This window comes from Ochotona princeps, chromosome 14 (assembly GCF_030435755.1).
Source record: "Ochotona princeps isolate mOchPri1 chromosome 14, mOchPri1.hap1, whole genome shotgun sequence".
Taxonomy (NCBI): Eukaryota; Metazoa; Chordata; class Mammalia; order Lagomorpha; family Ochotonidae; genus Ochotona; species Ochotona princeps.
Genome location: NC_080845.1, coordinates 9,679,590 through 9,698,602, shown reverse-complemented (window position 1 = coordinate 9,698,602; position 19,013 = coordinate 9,679,590). Strand labels below are relative to the sequence as shown.

Below are 19,013 nucleotides of genomic sequence, written 5' to 3'. Positions count from 1 at the left end.
GCTCAGCTCCAGCTGTTGCGGCCACTCGGGGAGTGAACCATCAGATGGAAGATCTTCCTCTCTGTCTCTCCTCTCTGCATATCTGCCTTTCCAATAAAAATAAATCTTAAAAAAAATGTATTTTGCAGTGGGACTCCAGGGGCTGACCCCGTGTCCTGGGTCCCAGCAAAGACTAGAAGAGGGAAAGCAGTGGGATTGGAGAAGAGGATGGTAGGCAGGGGGTGCTGGCCCAAGGAATGCCTGGTGGCCACTGTCCCAGGCCAGCCCCAGAAGCCAGGCTGCTCTCCCTTACTGCATCTTTTTTTTTTTTTTTTTTTTTTTTTTTTTAAGTTGGAAAGTCAGATATACAGAGAGAAGGAGAGACAGAGAGGAAGATCTTCTGTCCACTGATTCACTCCCTAAGTGGTCACAGCAACCAGAGCTTAGCCAATCTGAAGCTTGGAGCCAGGAGCTTCTTCCCAGTCTCCCATGTGGGTGCAGGGTCCTAAGGCTTTGAGCCATCCTTAACTGCTTTCCTAGGCCACAAGCAGGGAGCTGGATAGGAAGTGGGGCCACCGGGATTAGAACCGGCACCCATATTGGATCCCTTTGCATACAAGGCAAGGACTTCAGCCGTTGGGCTACCACGCCGGGCCTCTCACTGCATCTTTCTCTAGCAGCTGTGTTGTCTTGGCTGTTGGAATGGAATTGCAGCTTAGTTATCTGGGAACAGGTGCACTAGACCTTTTGCAGCAACCTGGGGTTACCATTAGGGCTTGAATCCTGGTTCTGCCGTAAGCCACATCTATACTTGGCAAATGGGGAGCATCCAGGGTCCCTCTCCTAACGCCAGGCCGGTGTGGGGGTAAAGGAAGACTGTGTTGGGTTGGGTTGAGGGAGTGCATCTGGGGTAACTTTGGACAAGATGCCACCCTTTCTGGGCCTCCAAGTCCTCAGCTGAGTATCTGCCAACTTCCTGGTGCCAGTTGTGACCAGCACAGCACCAAACTGGCAGTATGGCTCCAGGTGGGCCTGTGTCTCTCTCCACCCTGTGAGGGACACACCCGGCTCCCCAGAGCAGAAATGAGGCATTTTCATCTGCCTGGGATGTATGGAGATCAGAGGGCAGGATGGACAGGGCCAGTCAGGGCTGCTACCTGGCCCCAGTGATCCTGTGTGAGGAAGTCTGTGGCTTGGGCTGGGCACCCTGGGGTTCTCTATCCCTGGCATCAGTTTGGCGTTCTATCCCATGAGGCCTCCAGTTGGCCCTGAATATCTTCATTTTGACATGAACCTCAGGGGATGGAAGCATTTGGCAAGTGAGGTCCTGGACTATCCTCTTCTCTGCACCAGGAGCAATGGGCTGAGCAGGTAGGAAGGCATGCCCACGTCACTCAGCAGACAGGGAGCCTGTCCCTGACACAGGCCAGAGAGTCTCCAGTTGCCTGGGCCACCCTTACAGTGGCACCTGAAGCAAGAAGGACTTTGTGCTAAGTTTCCACAACTCGGCAGCGGGGCACTTCAGAGCCAGGGTCCTGGCCAGTGTCTGGGCAGCTGTGAGGCCCTGGGTGTGGCTGGGGTACAGAGCCCCCAAGAGGGGGAGTTGGGTCTGGGGCTGGGTGGAGAGATTAGCCTGTGTACATGGGCACCACTGTGAGGGGATGAGTGTGAGGGTGGCACCAGGAGGGCTTGAGGTACCTCAAGTTAGTGAGAGTAGGTCTAGAATGTTCTGGAATTAACTTTCCAGAGGCAACACAGGAAGAGAAGAGGCTGGGCCCCAGTGGGGTCAGTCCTCATGTCTGAACTCTGGCCATCCCGGCATAAGGGATGTGACTCTGATGGGCTTTGCCTTTCCATGCCTGTACTGATGTCACCTGCTGTGGGGGCTGAAGGAGGGCAGAGTGCCCAGGTGACCCTGGGCGAGGTCTTAGCACCCTGTGCCCTGGCATGATGACAGCTCTCAGGGTCTTGTGTGAGTTCTGGCTATGGGTGGGTAGGTAATGAACGCCATGTGCCCAGAGACATGCCTCCTCTCGGCCTTTGCCTGCTCCTGGACCATTCCTTCACGCCCCCTCCTGGCCACGTTAATCATTAACCACAGAGGTGCTCCCTCTGACAGACCAGACACTGGGTAGCCGCTGGTGTGCGAGATGACCTTGAACTTGTTTTCCTTGGCCCCCAAACTTTCGGCTACTTCCTGTTTGAGCAGATGCAGAATGCAGAAAGTGTAGGGCCCCAGTCCTTCCTCCCTGCCCTGGTAGCTTGTTGCCAACCAAATACTGCTCCCAGAATGGGGGCAGGCCTGGACTTTCTCACTCTTGATGGGGCCTTGAGGAGTGAGCAGGGCAGCAACTACATTTAACCCCCACCTAGACAGGCTTTGACTGCCGGCCAAGTGGGATTCCCAAGTCAGGCTGTGGTCTCCCGTGCTTGCCCCTCCTCTAACACCTGCTGCACTCCCACTTATGTACCGGATTTAGCACAGAGAGGCTCTGAACCATTGGTCTCCGAGGGGCTTAGAAAAGACCACGCAGGCCAGAGAAGATGGGGCTGGTAACCGGAGGACACTTCTTCAAAGGCATATGGCAAAGTCAAGGCACTGGTTTGTCTCCGAAGTTTTCATTTATTTACTGAGCACCAAGCCCATGCCAGCTCTTGCATAGCAATCACTCCCCTAATCGGTGCCCCCAGGCTCTCGGGCCTGTCACACCTCCCCATGCCACATGTGCAAAAGACCTTCGTCCTTGACTCCCCCAGCTATGCTTCTTGCCAAAGAATGGTACTATAGGTCTGCTCCGTTCTTGTGTGCTGAGCCTAGCAAGACCCCTGTCTTCCTGAAGTTGAGGGGGCAGACAATCGGAGAACATCAGAATACACAAATAAGATGATATCAGATAGGATAAAGGCGGATGAAAAGAAAACAGGGCAGTAGCCTAGTGTGGTCGGGACTGGGGTTGGGGCAGGGGAGGCTTCAGGGAGGAAATGAACCGTCAAAGGATCTGAGTTAGTGGAATGTGGTGGGGGCACAGGTGATGCTAAGGTCCCGTGGGGAGAGCATGCTTGGCCTGCACAGAGCGGGATGAAGTTGCTCAGAGGAGCCCAGCTCCCAAGGCAGCAGCCAGAAAGCTCTTTTGAGCACGCATATTTTTTTGTCCACCCCTCCACTGTCCTCCAAAGTCTAGACTCAAAGATGCTGGGAGTGGGACCCTGGACTCTGTTTCCCAGTGCTATCCGTGCAGTCCACTGCCTTCTGCCCAGCCCTGCTCCTGCCTTAGAGAGCCAGCCCCTCTTTCCCAGCTTCAGAGTGAGGATCAGAGAGGGGTTGTGACTTACTCAAGGTGGCACAGCCACACAGAGCAGAGGGAAGCCACAGGCACAGGTATCCTGTGCCATTCCAGGCTCTCGCCCTTTGCTTCCTCCCTTTCTGAAGGGGCTTCCCAGGCCTCATTCCTTCACCTAAACCCCTAGTTTCTCTCTCACCACCTGCTCTCCAGGCCCCCACCTCATCTTCTGTCCTGGCTTCCCAGGGCAGCTTTTGCCGCTTCCTATCTCCAAACCTTTGTTCCCTTCCTGTCTTTCTCCAAGACTGTGCTCCTCCCCTGTCTATCCAGTCAGCTCCTTGATCTTCCAACTCAGTGCCAGTGGCTCCTCCTCCAGGCAGTCTTCCAGGACTCCTTCCTCCTCCCAGTTCTCCAGGTCAGATGGTCTGAGCCACTTTATCCAATGCCGCCATCCTCCCTCACTCTTGCTCACAGTCTACTCTGGGCTGTCCTCTCCAGGAACCTACTGAGAGATGAGAAAAGAAAGAGCATGAATGGGTAGGTGCTGGTTGCGTTCACCCTGTGTGAGGTGGGGGTGCCTGTTCTATTCCCCAGGAGTGGAAGCCCAGAGAGGTCACCCAATAAGGAATGCTGGCCCCACTCAGGGCCCACGCTGTGGCTCCCTGCCCATGCAGGGGCTTCCTATGGGCCACCTGCTGGGCCAGTCACCTGTGCTCCCCCAGTGCGCTCTGTGGGTGCTAAGCGCAGCCCTTCTCCCCAGAAACCCAGGTCAGTGCCAGCCATGACATGGCTCACAGATGACCAGGCCAGCCTGTCTGGGCAGGACGGACACTCTGACCCCCTACTGGGACCATATGCCTGCCCCTCTGGTTGCCCAGGGGGGTGGGGGGTGTGGCTGCAGGGAGAGACCGGGTGGAAGAAGCTCCAAGACCTTGGGTCTCAGCTCCACAATAGGCCGAGAGGAGGAGGAGAGGCCGTGGGCCTAGCAGGGGCCCCGGGGCCCACCTGGAGCTTGGCAGAGTTTCTGGGTCAGCACAGGGAGAGGGGATGTGGAAAGAGCGCCGCTCCAGGCCTGGCCATCTGGGCTGACGCGCTTGGCTGGTGGGCTGGCATGGGGAGGAGGGGCTGGGCTGGGGCCTGGAGCAGGGGGCGGGGGCAGCCTTGCCTGGGCCATGGCAGTGGAGTCCTGAGCTTGGCGGAAACCCCGGGTGTCCAGCAGTAGAGTATGTCAGGCTGCCTTGCCGGGCACTGTGGCCTGGCAGTTGGATGTAGCAGCTCAGCTGAGTGCCCCCCAACCCCGGGGAATCCTGGCTGAGGATCCTTGACATCAGCTTCACCATCTTGGGATGTGGGACTGCTCCTACTGGGGTGGGAGGGGGCCCCCAGTGGTCAGGGGCCTTGATGGCTGCAAAGCATTGTGCCCAGCTTTCTGGGGCAGTCACTTGCTCTGATGTCTGTAATTTCATGATTGATGGGCTGATTTCATGACTGATTGATCCCATAGGATGGCAGGGGATGGCAGGGTGGTGGTTTCAAAGTCAAGATCCTGATGAAATCTCAGATAGGCGGACTTGGCAGTTCAGGTGGGGAAACTGAGGCTCAGGAAGTGGGTGACATTGGAAGTGCATCCCCCTGGCTTGCGTGACCTGGAGCCCCACTTGACCTGGGCTCTGGCCTGGCTGTCTTCTGCAAAGGGTGGCATCACACTTGTTGGTGGCTTTGGGGTTGTCTGAGCCTGCCCTCCCCATCTCCCCAGGGAGGGTCCTGTTCCTGGTCAGGCCGGCCCCATCCCAGACACAAGCTAAAGGCCGGAAGCTGACCCCGTCTGCCAGACAGGCAGCTTCCTGGGCCAGGGACTGTCATCTTACCCATGACAGCCCCCACCCTCCTACTCCCCGCCCACCCCCACCCCTACCCCACCCAGGGATCCAGACACACAGAGGTTGAGACTGGCCGAGGAGGTGGATGTGTGTTGAGCTGCCGGGGGCCCTGTCACCCACCCTTGTTCTGACAGGAAACCACACAGATCTGAGCCCTCCTGGAGACACTATTGTGTGGGGCTTGGCATGGGTTCCAGTGTTAACCCTGTCAGGACTCTCAACCCCCTCCTGCCCCATGACAGAGTTGCCTCCTAAGGAAAGTTCTAGAAAGTTGCCCCTCCTCCATCTCTGCAAACCATATGACCTTTGCCCTTCCCAGTCCCTGGCCTTCGGTCTCTAAGACCTTTGGGGAATGTGTGTCCCCTCCCTGTGCCTGCAGCAGTTTCTGTAGTCAGCAGCTACCTCCAGGGCTATCCTGCAGTTAAATGAGATGCTGGGGATAGAATGCTGTGCAGAGGGACCCAGACCAGTCAGACTCTACCCACAAACAAACCCGGGAGATTGAATTTGCAGCCTTCAGGTGAGGCAGCCTGGGATTCCTGTGGCTCGGTTCCTTGAGGAGCCCTGGTTGTATGTAGCTGCTGTTCCCTCCTGTTCCCTGGCCTCATCCCTGGATGATGGACAGCCCGAGCTGCTGCTGTGTGCTCATCGCTGGATGAGTGGGCGATCTGGCTTCCTGCTGGAGAAAGAACTGCGCCAGTGTGATGGGCAACCTAGGTCTGTCCAGAGGTAACTGTGGCGATCTGCCTCGACCCTTCCTTCCTCTAAACTTGGCACCCCAGGGAGACCCGTGTTAGCCCTGGACTGGCCTCTCTGTGCCCCGCGCCCGCTGACCTGCCTGACCTGGCTGAGCCCACAGTGTCTTGGGCTCTTTGAGGATCTTTCGGCTCAGCTGAAATGCTACCTGCCACTTCCTTCCCAGCAGTGTGTGTGTGTGGGGCATCTTTGGGATTCCTGGAGCTTGCCGCCTTCTGCCCAGACTGAATTCTTTGGGTCTCTTCCCCTGTTCTTCCTGCGTGGCCTCCAGAGTCCTCTGTTTTAAACTGGACCGGAAGCAGGGAGAAGAGCGTCTGGAGGAGCGGCAGGTGTGCTGGTCTGGGTGGAAGGAGGGACTTTGGTGACAGCAGCCTGAGCCAGAGGCGGTAGAGAGCAGCAGGGGAGGTGACACAGGTCTAGGATTTCCGCAGTGGAGCCTTTGGGGGCAGGGTGAAGGTGTTGGGGTTGGGATTGCCCTGGCATTCCCATCCAGACCCATGAACCAAACATCGTGCTAGAAGCCAAGCTGGGTTCACTTGACCCAGCTGCAGCCTTGACCAACTGCCCCCAATCCAGCCCAGAGCAGCATCTGAGAGAGTGGGGAGCTAGCCTGTGTGTGTGTGTGTGTGTGTGTGCACGCGCAGACACACACACACGCATGGCGGAGAGGGAGCCCTCTGGAGGCAACGGGGATGGGAGAGCCAGACCCGACCTTTAGCTCCATGGGTTCACCAATCAATCAGGGAGGACAGGGGACTTGGTTGTCTCTGGGGCAGTCAGCAATAGATGGCTGTGTGAGAGGAGATTTGTCACCCCAGGCAGTGGGAGTTTACTTGGTACAGGGTTCTCCAGCGCCCCTCCTCCAGCCTGGGCATCTGAGGCAGAAGGGAGGACCTTTGAAGGAGGGAGGGCCGGCTGGCGGCTGGCTGCTCCCCTCAGAGTGAGGCGAGGCGGTAGGGGCCAGCTCCATGGCAGGATGGATTCCAGATGCTCAGCTGGGGCAGCCTTTGTGTGCCTGCCCACCCGGGGGGTCGCCCGCCAAGAGGAGGGGCTCAGCTCCTGCCTTGCTCCCCTACCCCTTCCAACACTAGTCCCCAGTCCAGCTATGGACGACGCCTTGCAGAGAGGCTCAGCTTGGGAGTGGGCAGTGCCCGACCTGCCTCAAGGCAGGGATGGGAAAGCCACTTCCGGTTGGCTGGCTCACCCTCTTTCACCTCCAAAAGCTTGGCAGATGGGGGTCCATGGTGTCTCCATGGAACTGGGGAAACAGGCACAAAAACCAAGCAGAGTCCAGTTCCTTACAGATAAGGTCTGTCCCCCCCCACCCCTAAGGCTGCCTGTGGGGGACCTGGGCCCAGGCCACTTACTTACCTCTTCCCCCATAGGTCACTGTGAGTACTGAGTCTCCCATAGGAGTGACTCCAATTTCCTGCTTTGGGAAACAAATTGACTCAGAGGGATCCCAGGCACCCAGGCACCGGAACAGGACATCCGGCAGCCAGGACACTGTGGTGGGGCAGGGGAGGTCTGGAGGTGGGGATTTCATTCTGCTAAGTGTCCAGGTATGGGTAGGTGGCTTCCAGTACCCAGCCCCCGTGGAAGCTCCTGTGGCAAGGCCCACAGCCTCCGCAGGGACTGCCCTGCTTCCCACAGGTGTGTTTTTAAAAGAGGCTCCCACCTGGGCAGGGCCACATTCAGGGCAGTGTTGAGCCCAGAGTGAGGTGAACAGGTGTCCATCTTCCCATGAAGTTGGCCAGTATTCTGGGCAGAGGGGTAGAGGGGAGTTGATAGCCCTGGACTCTGAGCGGCACCCTGCCCCTCCCCCCTGGTCCGGGCAAGGCGCCTGGCTTCCAGCTGGGATCCTGGCTCCTCCTGACCTGGGGGCCCTGGAGGAGGGAGCCTGGAGGGGGCTTCCCCTGTGAGGTACAAAACCCGGCCTGGATTCCTGCCCACACTGCCCCACCCTTGCCAAGCACCTCGGCTGCCTTTTCCACTGGACTGGAGGAAGAGACTCAGGCTGCCTCTGGCATCTGCTGGTGACCCACCACCCCTGCCCCGAACTCCAGGATAAGACCATGAGCTGCTTCTACTTGCCCTGTGCCGGAGGCTGGTCAGCCTCTCTCCTCTTCTGATCTTGAACTGTTGAGGGTAGCAGAAGGTTTAGGCAGCAGGTGTGTTAGTTTTCTAGGTACCAGAAGAAGCAGATCCTAAAAGGGCCAATGCAGGAAGTCTGGGAGAGGGCTGTGTCTGCTGGGAGAAGATCTAGCAAGCAGAAGTCGGGGGTGGGGAGCCACTCAGAAGAGCCAGAGCTCCACCAAGCCCCAAGGAAGGATGCTTGGATTTGCTGCCCGTGTGCTTTGGGGAGTATATAAAGCTCTTGAACTAGGGAGTGACTCAGAGAAAACTCTTGAGCTGGCATTGTAAGGCGGCACCCTCTCTTTTCCGAGTCTCAATTGCTGGTCCCTGCACTCGGGTGGAGGTTGCTCTACCCTGTACCAGCCTGGTGGGAGGACAAGACCCCTTCCTGTTGCGTCCACGGTGGTGGTGTATGAGGGTCCCGAAGAAGAGAGGCAAAATATTTAGATTTGGCAAAGCTCATGAACTAGCCAGTGTGTGCTTGAAAATACCCAGACCTTTCATTGCATAGAACCCCTGTTTGTGTGTGTTTGGAGGGGACAGGGGGTAGGGAAGGGCCAGCACCCCATGGGAAGGCCCTCCCCAGGTTAGGCCAGAGCAGCGTGCGGGTGGACAGCTTTTCCAACCCAGTAGCCTTGGGTGTCCTGGGCCTGAACGCTAATTGAGATGATGAGACTCCCTAGGTGTCCATCCCCTCTGTGCCATGCCCACCTGGCTGCCGTGGGTACACCTAACCCACCTGGAGAGTACACACAGGGCAGGTGTGCACTGCCTGCTCTTGCTGCTGGCCAGGGTACCCTAAGCATCCCTAGGTGGGGTGGAGCCCTCAAGCCTAGGCACGCAGGACCCTCCTGGGACCGCCTCGCCCTGACGACTCCAGGCCGGGATTTCTCCTGCACTGACTTTCTGGCCAGTGCCAGCTCGGCCTCCCGGTCCCAGGCCCCTGCCGAGGGCCGGCTGCTGGGCTTGGGGAGGGGCGGGGGAGGCGGAGGAGGAGTTTGAACCACTTTGTGGGGCAGCCCTGGCCTCGGAGGCTGCTAGAGCGAGCAAACCAGCAAACGGAGCGCGGGAGAAGGCAGGGGCGCCCCCCGGGCGGGCCGGAGCGGCCGATGGGGCCCATGTGAGCGCGCCCAGGCCCGGCCCGGTGCCCGGCGGGCGGCAGCATGTCCGCAAGCGGCGGCGCCAGGAGGAGCACCGGGAGGCCCTCGTACTACTACCGGCTGCTGAGGCGGCCCCGGCTGCAGAGACAGAGAAGCCGCTCCCGCAGCCGGACTCGGCCTGCCAGGGGTAGGCACCCCCCAGCCCCGACCCCTAATCCAGGAGCCCTGGCCCCTGGCCCCAAGGCCCTGGCTCTCTCTCCTGCCACTGTGTCCCATGGTGTCCCAGGACCCTGGAGCCTCCTGGCTGTCCTGGCTTGTCCCTCTGCTTGGAGTCCCTTCTTTTGGGGCAGTGGGAGGCTGGGGTCTTCCCTAGGTCATGGACAGGGAGCGGGGAGGCCTGGACTTCAGGGGTCCCTCTTCTGCCTCCAGGATTGATCTCCCCCTCTTCCCCCAGCCCTGGGCCTCAGTTTACTCTCCCCTTGCCTGGCTGCCTTGGCCCCTCCCTGCGCTTCCCTTTGCAGGAAATAGGTGACCCACCTCTGGAGCACAGGGACAGGTGTGGGCTTCCAACTGAAGCCCCTTGCCCTTGCATCTTGCCACGGGCGACACTCTCCCTGGGAAAGTGCTGGGGGCCCAGGCTGAGGCAGGCTGAGGCAGGCTGAGGCAGGCTGAGGCAGGCTGAGGCAGGCTGAGGCAGGCTGAGGCAGGCTGAGGCAGGCTGAGGGGGAGATGTGAGTAGTTTGCTTTTCCCAGTAACGGGACCCTCTCCTGGAGACAGCAGAGCCAGTGACTGCAGCTACCTTGGGGCCAAGACTTCCTTCTGGGGCTGGGGGAGATGGGGAGGAGGACTGCAGAGGCTGGGGGCCGGCCCCTTGAGGTCTCTGTGGAGTGGGCCCAGGAGGGGGGCTGGGGAAGGGGGCCGGCCCCTGGCAAGGCATCAGCAGGGTCCTGGGTTGACACTGGCTCTAGAGAGACTTGGAGCAAATGCCCAGGCTGTGGAATCCGGCCCACCCATCTGTCGGTGCTGGTTGTGTGGCCCAGGTCCACTGCTCCTGAACTTCAGCCAGACAGGCAGTAAGCACCCAGCCGGTTCCCACCAGTGGGGCCGAGTGAGGACACGCAAGCTTCCTCAGGAAGCAGTGGGGGGCCCGGTTCTGGGAAGGCTGGGAGCTGAGGCTGGGAGCAGGTGTGTGCTGGGGCTTCACGCATGTGAATCCCCCACCCCTTCCCTGGCCGAGGCTCTCTCTGCCCTGTCCTTTCCCCCACCACTACTTAATCCTTTGGCAAGTCACTTCCTTGCTTTTCTCTGCTGTAGAATGGGATGAGCAGGAAGCGGAGGGTTCCACAAGGAAACAGGCTTATGCATTCAGAAACAGGAGGTGCTTTCAGGCCACCTTGGGGCCTCTCCTGCAGGGCCTCTCCCTCTGTCACTTTGCTGTGGTTTCATCCCTGGCTGTGGAGGAACAGGGGTGCTGGCCAGGCTGCCTCTCCTGTTCCTCTGACTGCACAGGGAGCCTGGGTTGTATCCTAGGCTTAAATGGGACTCACAGCCTCCTGGGAGAGCAGAAAAGACTGTCGCTGAACAATGTACCTGAGAAAATCAGGGAGAGCTTCACAGAGGAAGTGGCTTTTGGACTGAGTCTCATAAGATGGAAAGGGTCCACCTGGGTGGAGAGAGTGCTGGAGTCAGATCTGGGTTCCAGCCCCGGCTGTGTACTGAAGTGTGCTCTGGTTCTTTGGCAAGCCTTGTGGCCTCATGCAGTGAGTGAGGGGAACGCTGGGGTCTAGGTTGTGTGCAGGGAACTAGAAGCCCCTGCTGGAGCCTAGGGTAGCAGATGTATGTAAGCACTTGGACTGGTGGATGGGCAGTCCGTACAAAAGAGCTGGAGACTGAGCTGCTGCGGGCTGGTGACACAGTTCTTGGTGGGTAAGGGGACTGGTACTTGGGCCTGCTGAAGGGCCTCCCTGCTCTACCTTGGTGGGAGGTGACAAGAGCAGCCATCAGCTTTCTCCCCCACCATCCTTTGACCTGCCACAGGGCCCCACCTGGAGGTAGGGCCACCTGTGGCCTTGGACCAGCCGCATCCTTCCCTTCCCCCTAGGTTAGTTCGCTCTCTGCAGGAGGCTTGGTTGGGCAGGTAATGACATCAACCCAGGGCAGGGTGTGGTACCCAGCACCCTAGCCCTAATCAGGCCTTGGTTCACTCCCTTTCTGGCCTCTGCCACTAGTGAGGCAGGAAAATGACCTCAGGCTGTGTTTGTTCAGGAGCTGGACAGTGCTGCTATCAGGGACTTGTGGATGACCAGGCTGGGGGGAAGTGTCATGGGGGGGAAGGTGGGGGTGGGAAGGGATGGCAGCCATTGCAGTCTCCCGGGGCTGATGAGGCAGGAAGCACTGCCCTTCTCTGGGCCTCGCTTTCCCACCTGAAGAATGAGCAGAGTGAGGTTTGTACTGGGGGGCAGGAGCACAGTGATGGTTGCCAAGGGAAGGGGCAGAGTGGCTCCCTTTGGGTGGCCAGGGTTATGCCTTGGGCCCCGAGTCCTCTAGACAGCTGGTAGTGGCTCATGGGTTTCAGGGCGCCCAGTCCCTAGAGTGGCATCACCAACTCTGGCTCCTGTTGGCTGAGTTCTTGCTCAGGGCTGATCTTGGCCTTGCTCCCAACACTGATGGCTGTGGGCTTACGTTCATTGTACACTAGGACACTGCAGCCCAGCACTGATGGAGTCCCGCTCTGTCCAGTCGTGGATCCTTGCTGCCCTGAACATGGCCTGACCTTGGCTGTGACCAGGCTTCCTTCCCTTCTGTGATCTGATGCCCACAGGTGACCACTCTGTAGCCGTCAACTCCCACAATCCTCACCAAAACCTGGGAGGGAGGCAGGGCAGGGAGCATGGGGGTCCTAGGGGAAGTCATTCCTCATGGTTGCCCCCTCTGCCTCCCTTGGGGCCCCCAGGTAGACTCTGACCCACCCCCCATGCCTCGCCTTAACACTTTGCTGTTACTCATGTTCTTGGGCAAGGCCCACACCTGCTTTTCTGCTTTAGTGCTGAGGGCTCAGTGTCCCCTGGTGTGAGGTCCCTGGATCCGGGCAGACTCAGGTCACCTGCCATGACAGCCCCTTGGCTTTTGTACGTCCCAGCCCTCCCCCGTCACCTTCCATAATCAGGAAGATATTAGCTGCCCATGTCCAGGCAGGTAGGCAGGGGGCCTGCACCGAGAGCCTCCGCGGGTTCTCTCCTGGCTCATGGCAGGTGTGTCAACCTCCTGGGAGCCAGAGGTCATTACCATCATGCCCCTCTGTGAGTGAAGGTGAACTGTCAGGAGCAAGGTTTGAACTAAAGTACTGAAGGGGTAGTTTTGTTTGTTTGTTTGCAGGAGCCAGCTGTTCCCCCTGGACAGTTGCTCAGTCACCCCGGGTTACCCAGTGATGCTGATGAGAAGTCCGACCCTTCTGCCTCCTGTCCGTGTCGTTTTGTTTGCTGCTTTTCCCAGTAGGGAAACTGAGGCAGCAGACTCCTTGTCAGGGGGACAGGATGGTTGAGACTCCCTGGGCTCCCGTCTCGCCTGCAGATGTGTTTTGCTGAAGCATTGACCTGAGGCCCTTTTTGACTATTTTTAAAAGAAAAGCAGCGACCGGTGCTATTTCCCCTACACCTTCCTCTTGAGGCCGCTTGGTTAAATGTCAGGAAAGGGAGAGTATTTCCTGGTCAGGAACAGGCAGCACTGGCAGGGGGCTCAAGTTGTGGTTTCCTCTGCAGGAATGGGGGCCGCCCACTTCCCCGCCCCCTCTGCTCCTGGCCCCGTGGCTCATGGCTCATTGCTCATTGCTCCGGGAAGGTCGCCTGAGTTGCTGCTGGGGGATGGGGGTGGAGGGGACTGGCCAGGGGTTGTTGGTGTACTAACCCCGTCCGTGGGAGGAGTGGTGGGCCAGTTATTTTTAGCTATCGCCCTCTCGTAGAGGCATTCCAGTATTTGTTCAATATTTAATTATCCCTCTCTAATTGATCCACGTGGTCTGGAGTTTGGAAGCAGCTCCTAATCCTGTGACTTCCTCTGATCACATAAATAAGGAAGTGAGGGGAATTGCAATAGCCTTTGTAGTAATAATAGTAATAATGATAGTAGCCATGGCGGCAGCAGCAGTCATTGCACGGCTGAGGCCAGGCAGCTCCCACGCGCAGTGCATCCCCTGCAGCGGCTGCAGTGATGTGTTGCCGTTCCCTGGTTGACTAGGACAGCTGCCGGGGACCCCAGGGATGGGGTCGGGGATCTGCTGGTGGGAGTCTTGTTAGCTTTTATTTTCCTCCTGTTCCCGGGAAAGGCAGGAGAGTGTTGTTGGCCTTGTGTGGAGGCCGTGGTGTGGTCTGGGAGGCAAAGTGCTGACAGCTCTGGGAAGCAAGGAACATAGAGCCCACCTCAGGGAGGAAAGTGTGAGAGGTGGGGGGCACTGTGCACCGCCCGATGGGTGGCCCAGGGAGTTACCCTGCTGGGGCTGGTTCTTCCTTGGTGATCTGCCTGGCGTAGGGAATTTCTGGAACTTGGGGTTAGAGATTAGAAACCAAGAGATTGGCACTTAGAAAAAAAAGTGGTTTTACTGTCCGTTAGTACCTCTTGACATGCTGAGATTTCGCTCAGGAGCTTGGCGGGGCTATCCATGCTGTGTGACCTCAGGCAAGTCATTAAGCATCTCTGGGCCTGGAAGCAGGTGTCACAGTTACATGTGCCACAGCCTGGGGTGTTGGTACAGGGCCAGGGAAATTGTCCTTTTTCTCCACTCATCCGAAGCCTGAGGGGTGCATTGCCAATCTATTAGGGCTCATCGAAATGTGGTGCTTGTGGGCACTAGAACTGTCAGGCTGCTCCAGGGCTTTGTATTTTGTGCAGAGTAGCAGAGTGTTAGCGAGCCACCTACTGTGTGCAGGCTGGGCATCGGGTTTGCCAAAGGGAAGGCATTCTGCCATCAGGCTGGCAGATGGTGTGACCGGAATGATACTGAGGGCCTCGAGCGGAAAGCCAAGACATGGGGCTCCCCTGGCGGGCTCCAGGACGCTTTGCGGCATGTTGCGTTCAGTGACACTGTTATCATTTGCTTCCTGTGCTGTTCTCAGGTGGCATTTCATCAGTGAGCTCACTGAGGCTGCCACTGGCTGGCTGGGAGCAGAGTGGGAATCACTGGCTCTAGGCCACCCTGCTGGCCTTGCAGGGGTGTGAGGCTCTCTGAACTTGAGCTGACAGAGGGGTGTCTTGGGGAATGGCAACCTGTACGGGCTGCTGAAGAGGTGATCCTGGGAGTCGCCGATGGTGAGGGCTTGGTCCAAAGTTGGGAGATCATTCCTGCTGGAAGGAGGCTGGCTGAAGTCAGGAGGGAGGCAGCGGGCAGGATGGGATTAGCAGGAGAGAGGCTGCCACACCGTCCGAGGGTCGTGGTCTGCCTGGACCTTGGCAAGATGCGGACCAAAAGGCCAGGCCAGTCGCAACTTTCTCATGCCTGGGATCCAGCGCAGTGGCACCCCTGTATGCTGAGATGGTGGTCTGTGGGTCTGGGCCCTTTCTGGGGCTAGAACATTCTTCTGTGACATAGGCTATGGTGATTGTTGTGTGACACTGTGTTTGGCAAGACAAGAAGTTGGCCGTCTTGTGTCACCATTCCCTCCCCCACTGTGTGATGCCACCATGGAGTTTTTATTTGTAAAACTTGAGCTGCTACCAGAAATTGCTGAAGAGCAGGAGCGTGGCACTGAGCTAAGAGAGCTAGTGGCAGGGGCATGCCTACAGTGAGGCGGCAGCTGACAGCCTTGGAGGGAAGTGAGGAGGAGCATGGGCGCTGAGGGCTGGGGTGCAGCAGGGGTGGGTGACAGCAGCCTAGGCAAGGGGCAGCTTCAGGAGGACGGTGGGGAGGGGCTGGGTGTAGCATTGGACAGAGTGGGAGAGGTCTGGCGGGAGAAGGACCCCAGAGAAGCTCGGCCTCCTGTGGCCGCTGCTGCACCTGCCAGCTCAGAGCTGTCCTGGAAAAGCCCCTCCCAGTCTCTGGCAGCCACTCAGCAGGCCTGGCCCTGGCGCCGTCCCCCAGGTGGTGCGGAGCGCAGACTGGCTGAAGGGGAAGGGTCAGCCCTTTGCAGAGGTATCCAGAAGAGGCTCATGTGTTAGGGACAGTCCACAGGATGCACAGCACCTGTGTGGGCCACACCCCTTCATAGTGTTTGTGCTGGTACACCTGCCCCTCCCTCTCAACTCCCAGGATTGAAAAAACAATAGTTACCTATTACAGACTAAAAGACAATCAAAATTACCTTTATTCCCAGAACCCACCAGTTGGTTCCTAGAACATTTGGATGTTATTTCCAGATTTTCTTCTTCCTTTCTCTGAGTTTTTGAAAATTTTAAATTATTGGAAAGTATAGGCAAGCATTAAAAACAGTATTGTTGACACACCCCTACATCCACTTCTCTGGTTGAACAACACTAAACAAGCCAAAGCTTGTTTTTCTTCTCTTCCTTTTTTTTTGTTTTTTTTTTTTAAAGATTTATTTTATTTTTATTAGAAAGTCAGATATGCTGAGAGGAGGAGAGATAGAGAGGAAGTGGAGCTGCCGGGATTAGAACCAGCAGCCATATGGGATCAAGGCGAGGACCTTAGCCACTAGGCCACGCTGCCAAGCCCTTCTCTTCCTTTTTTTAAATAAGAAGGCATTGTAGCACAATGCATTAATCCTGCTGCCCCCAACACCCCGTATGAGCGACTGTTGAGTCCTGGCTGCTCCACTTCTGATCCAGCTCTCTGCTAATGCACTTTAGAAGGCAACAGAAAATGGCCCAAGTGTTTGGGCTCCTGTACTTAAGTGGGAGACTTGGACGGAGTTCTGGGTTCCTGGCTTCCCCGGCTCAATCCTGGCTGTTGTAGTTATTTGGGGAGTGACCCAGTGCATGTAGGATCTCTTTCTGTGTCTTCCCTCTCTCTAACTCTGACTTTCAAATAAATAAGCAAATCTTGTTGAAGGAGAGAGAGAGATATGATTTGAGTGCAGAATGAGTTAGCAAGTTCACCTGCCAAACCCAGCTCCTTTTCTGATTTTGTGTGGCTTGTGAACAGAGAGAAGTGTTTGCATTTTTAAGTGAAAGGATCACATTTTAGTCATGTGAACATCATGTGAATTTCAAATGATAGTGTCCGTAAATGCAGTGTTATTGGAACGCAGCCACGTTCACTCGTTTACATGTTGTCTGTGGCTGCTGTCACACGGCAGAGGCAGTGTCGCCCAGACGGGGACCATATGGCCACACAAGCCTGAAATAGTGGCTGTCGGGCCCTTGGTGGAAAAAGTTTGCTGACCTCTGAGAGGCAGCAGAAGCCGTCCGTTCTGCATCCGGGACAGGGCGGGGCGGCAAGCAGACAGAGTCGGTGCGTGTTGCCTCCTGTGATCTGAACTTGGACACAGGACAGGTGTTTGCTGCAGCTGCCTCTGTTCATCCACGGGAGAGTTCCTGGTTCTGCTGTGACCTCATGTACAGCCTGGGAGATAGCAGATGACACCTCCTGGTCCCTGCCACCCACATGGGAGACCTGGGTGGTGTTTCCAAGCTCCCAGCTTCAGCCTGGCCCAGCACTGGCTCTTGTGGGCGTAAAAGGAGTCGGTAGGTGATCTCTGGCGCTCTCTTGGCCTTTCAAGCAGTGGTCATAGGGAAATTGTGACCAGCAGGGAAGAGGCAGTGTACCCTGGCGTCTCCTTACGGGGCTCCTTGGCAGCACAGAGGAAATGCCAGCTGTGCCCACCCTGGAGTAGGCAAGCCCTGGAATAGGCAAATCTTAAGAGGTATAGGAGAAAATGACCCCAGGAATGAAACTCAGCCGTGAGAGGAGCCTTTTGCCCCTCTCAACTCTTAGCATAGCCAGGAGGTGCAGGTTGTTCTGGAAGACTGGGAATTCTTGTGGAGGGGTGGGGAGGGGCCTCCCAGGATGAGGAATCAGCAGCTGTTGTCCTCCGATGCTGCAGGGCTTACAGGCTTTGTACCAGACTAGGGCGAGGCTAAGCAGAGAGGGCAAGAGGGGCGCAGACCTGCATAGTGTGTGATGCCAGCCCCATGTGCCATCCCCAGGCTGACAGTGCAGTTCATCCAACTGCCACGTCTGGAGTCCAGGAGCCAATAAGGCTGCTCTGCACCCCTCCCCCACCATCTGGGAGCCACAGGGCCCTGCCTGTCCCCAGAATGTTCTGTGTTGAAAATCGACCAGGCAGAGATGGGTGTCCTGGCTCCCTGCATTGCCCAGTCTTCCCTCCTGCCAGTGGCTTCCCCAGCAGCGGTGGGCACCTCCGCCGACAGCCTCAGCGTGGAGGCAGCTGGAGTCCAGAGCCGAGGTCCATCTCTTCCTGGGACGAGAGCGGGGAGCATACCACACTTCTAGAATCACGGGGGAGCCCTTGCCTCTGGTGGGGCCACCCTCCACCCTGAGCCTCTGAGAAGGAACGGGGCTTGAATCTTGCTCTGCCTGCAGGGTTCCTGAGCTGTGAGTTCACCATCTGCACCTTGGCCTCCTCCTGTTGACTTTGAAGCTGATGGTCCTTCCGGAAGTCAGTTTTGGGATTAGAAAGAGAGCACGCATCCATAGCAAGCTCACCATTTTTCTCAGGTCTGTTTTTAATCACTTAGACATGCACTATTGCATGTCTTAGTGCTATTGAAAAAATATTTTTTTCCCACCATCCGCTGACCTTGGCCCTGTTCTTTTGAAACCAATCAAGTTTCTGTATGTAGAATTATTTCTAGATTCTTTCTGTTCCATTGATCAAAAAATCTTCTCCTTCTGCTAATAGCACCCTTCTAGTTTACATGAGCTGCGTTTCCGGAGCAGGAAGAGTGTCCCGCAACCAGCGGGTTCGAAGTGGCCCTTTCTCAAGCTTGTCTGGCCGTTCTGGCTCCCTTGCCTTGTCATTTAAATTGGACACTCAGCTCGTCAATACCTTTGAAAAACTTGCTAGGATTTTAATTAGGATCGCATCATTGTGTCCATGGTCTGGTGGGAGAAATGTCCTCTATTTAGGAGTCTTCCATCCTTGAACGCGCTACAGCTTTTTCATTTTTGAATTGCGTCTTTTTTTTAAAGATTTATTTATTTTTAAAAGTCAGATTTACAGAGAGAAGGAGAGACAGAGAGGAAGATCTTCCATCTGCTGATTCATCATCCCCAAGTGGCCCCAGTGGCTGGGGCCGAGCCGATCTGAAGCCAGGAGCCAGGAGCTTCGGCTGGGTCTCTCACATGAGTGCAGGGTCCCCAGGCTTTGGAACAGCTGTTACTGCTGTGTTAGGCTACAGGCATGGAGCTGGAAGGGAAGTGGAGCAGCCAGAGTATGAATCAGCACCCCTGTCGGGTCCTGACACACGCAAGGCGAAGACTTTAGCCACTAGGCTATGGTGCCAGGTCTGGGTTAGGTCCTTAATAGCCCTCAGCAGGGTTCTTTCCAGTTCTTTAATTCATGCATGATATGTTTATGAAGGATCTTTAGGAGTGCTTTTTGCTTATCACAGTGAAGGATCTGAGATGAGGCACCACTTGCAGGTTAGCCAGTCAGCCTATTGGAGTTTGCGTGGGCTGCTGGCAGAAGACAGGAGCCACTTGGATCAGGGACCTGATGCTTTCTCTGACTTCCAGCTCAGCAGGGTTAAGCTGACCGCTGTGCCCCTCCCGCCCCAGAACCGGGGGCTGGTCTAGAACATCAGGTGATGCTCTATTCTAGAAATGAAATGAAATCCGTTCTTCTGTTCCCAAATTATAACCTCACATCCCTGCAGGATCTGATACACAATCTATGAGTCAGCCGTTCCTTAGGCTATAAATTCCACAAAGAACTGAAATTCAGTCTTATCTTAGTGTTAAGTCATTCAG

General features: G+C 56.8%; 1 protein-coding gene across 9 annotated transcripts in view; it reads left to right on the top strand.

Annotated features, from left to right (window-relative positions):
- Window positions 1-19,013, top strand: part of DAB2IP (DAB2 interacting protein) — a 165,077-nt gene that overhangs the window by 49,977 nt on the left and 96,087 nt on the right. For 4 of the 9 annotated variants that reach the window (XM_058672229.1, XM_058672225.1, XM_058672226.1 and 1 more), the window contains exon 1: window positions 9,080-9,319. The exons of 4 other annotated variants lie outside the window; for them this stretch is intronic. In XM_058672229.1, the coding sequence (XP_058528212.1) occupies window positions 9,196-9,319 (124 nt within the window). In that variant the 5' untranslated portion in view covers window positions 9,080-9,195. Of the gene's footprint in view, window positions 1-9,078; window positions 9,320-19,013 lie in introns of those variants that run through there. One more of the 9 variants, XM_058672228.1, reaches the window with a different exon arrangement.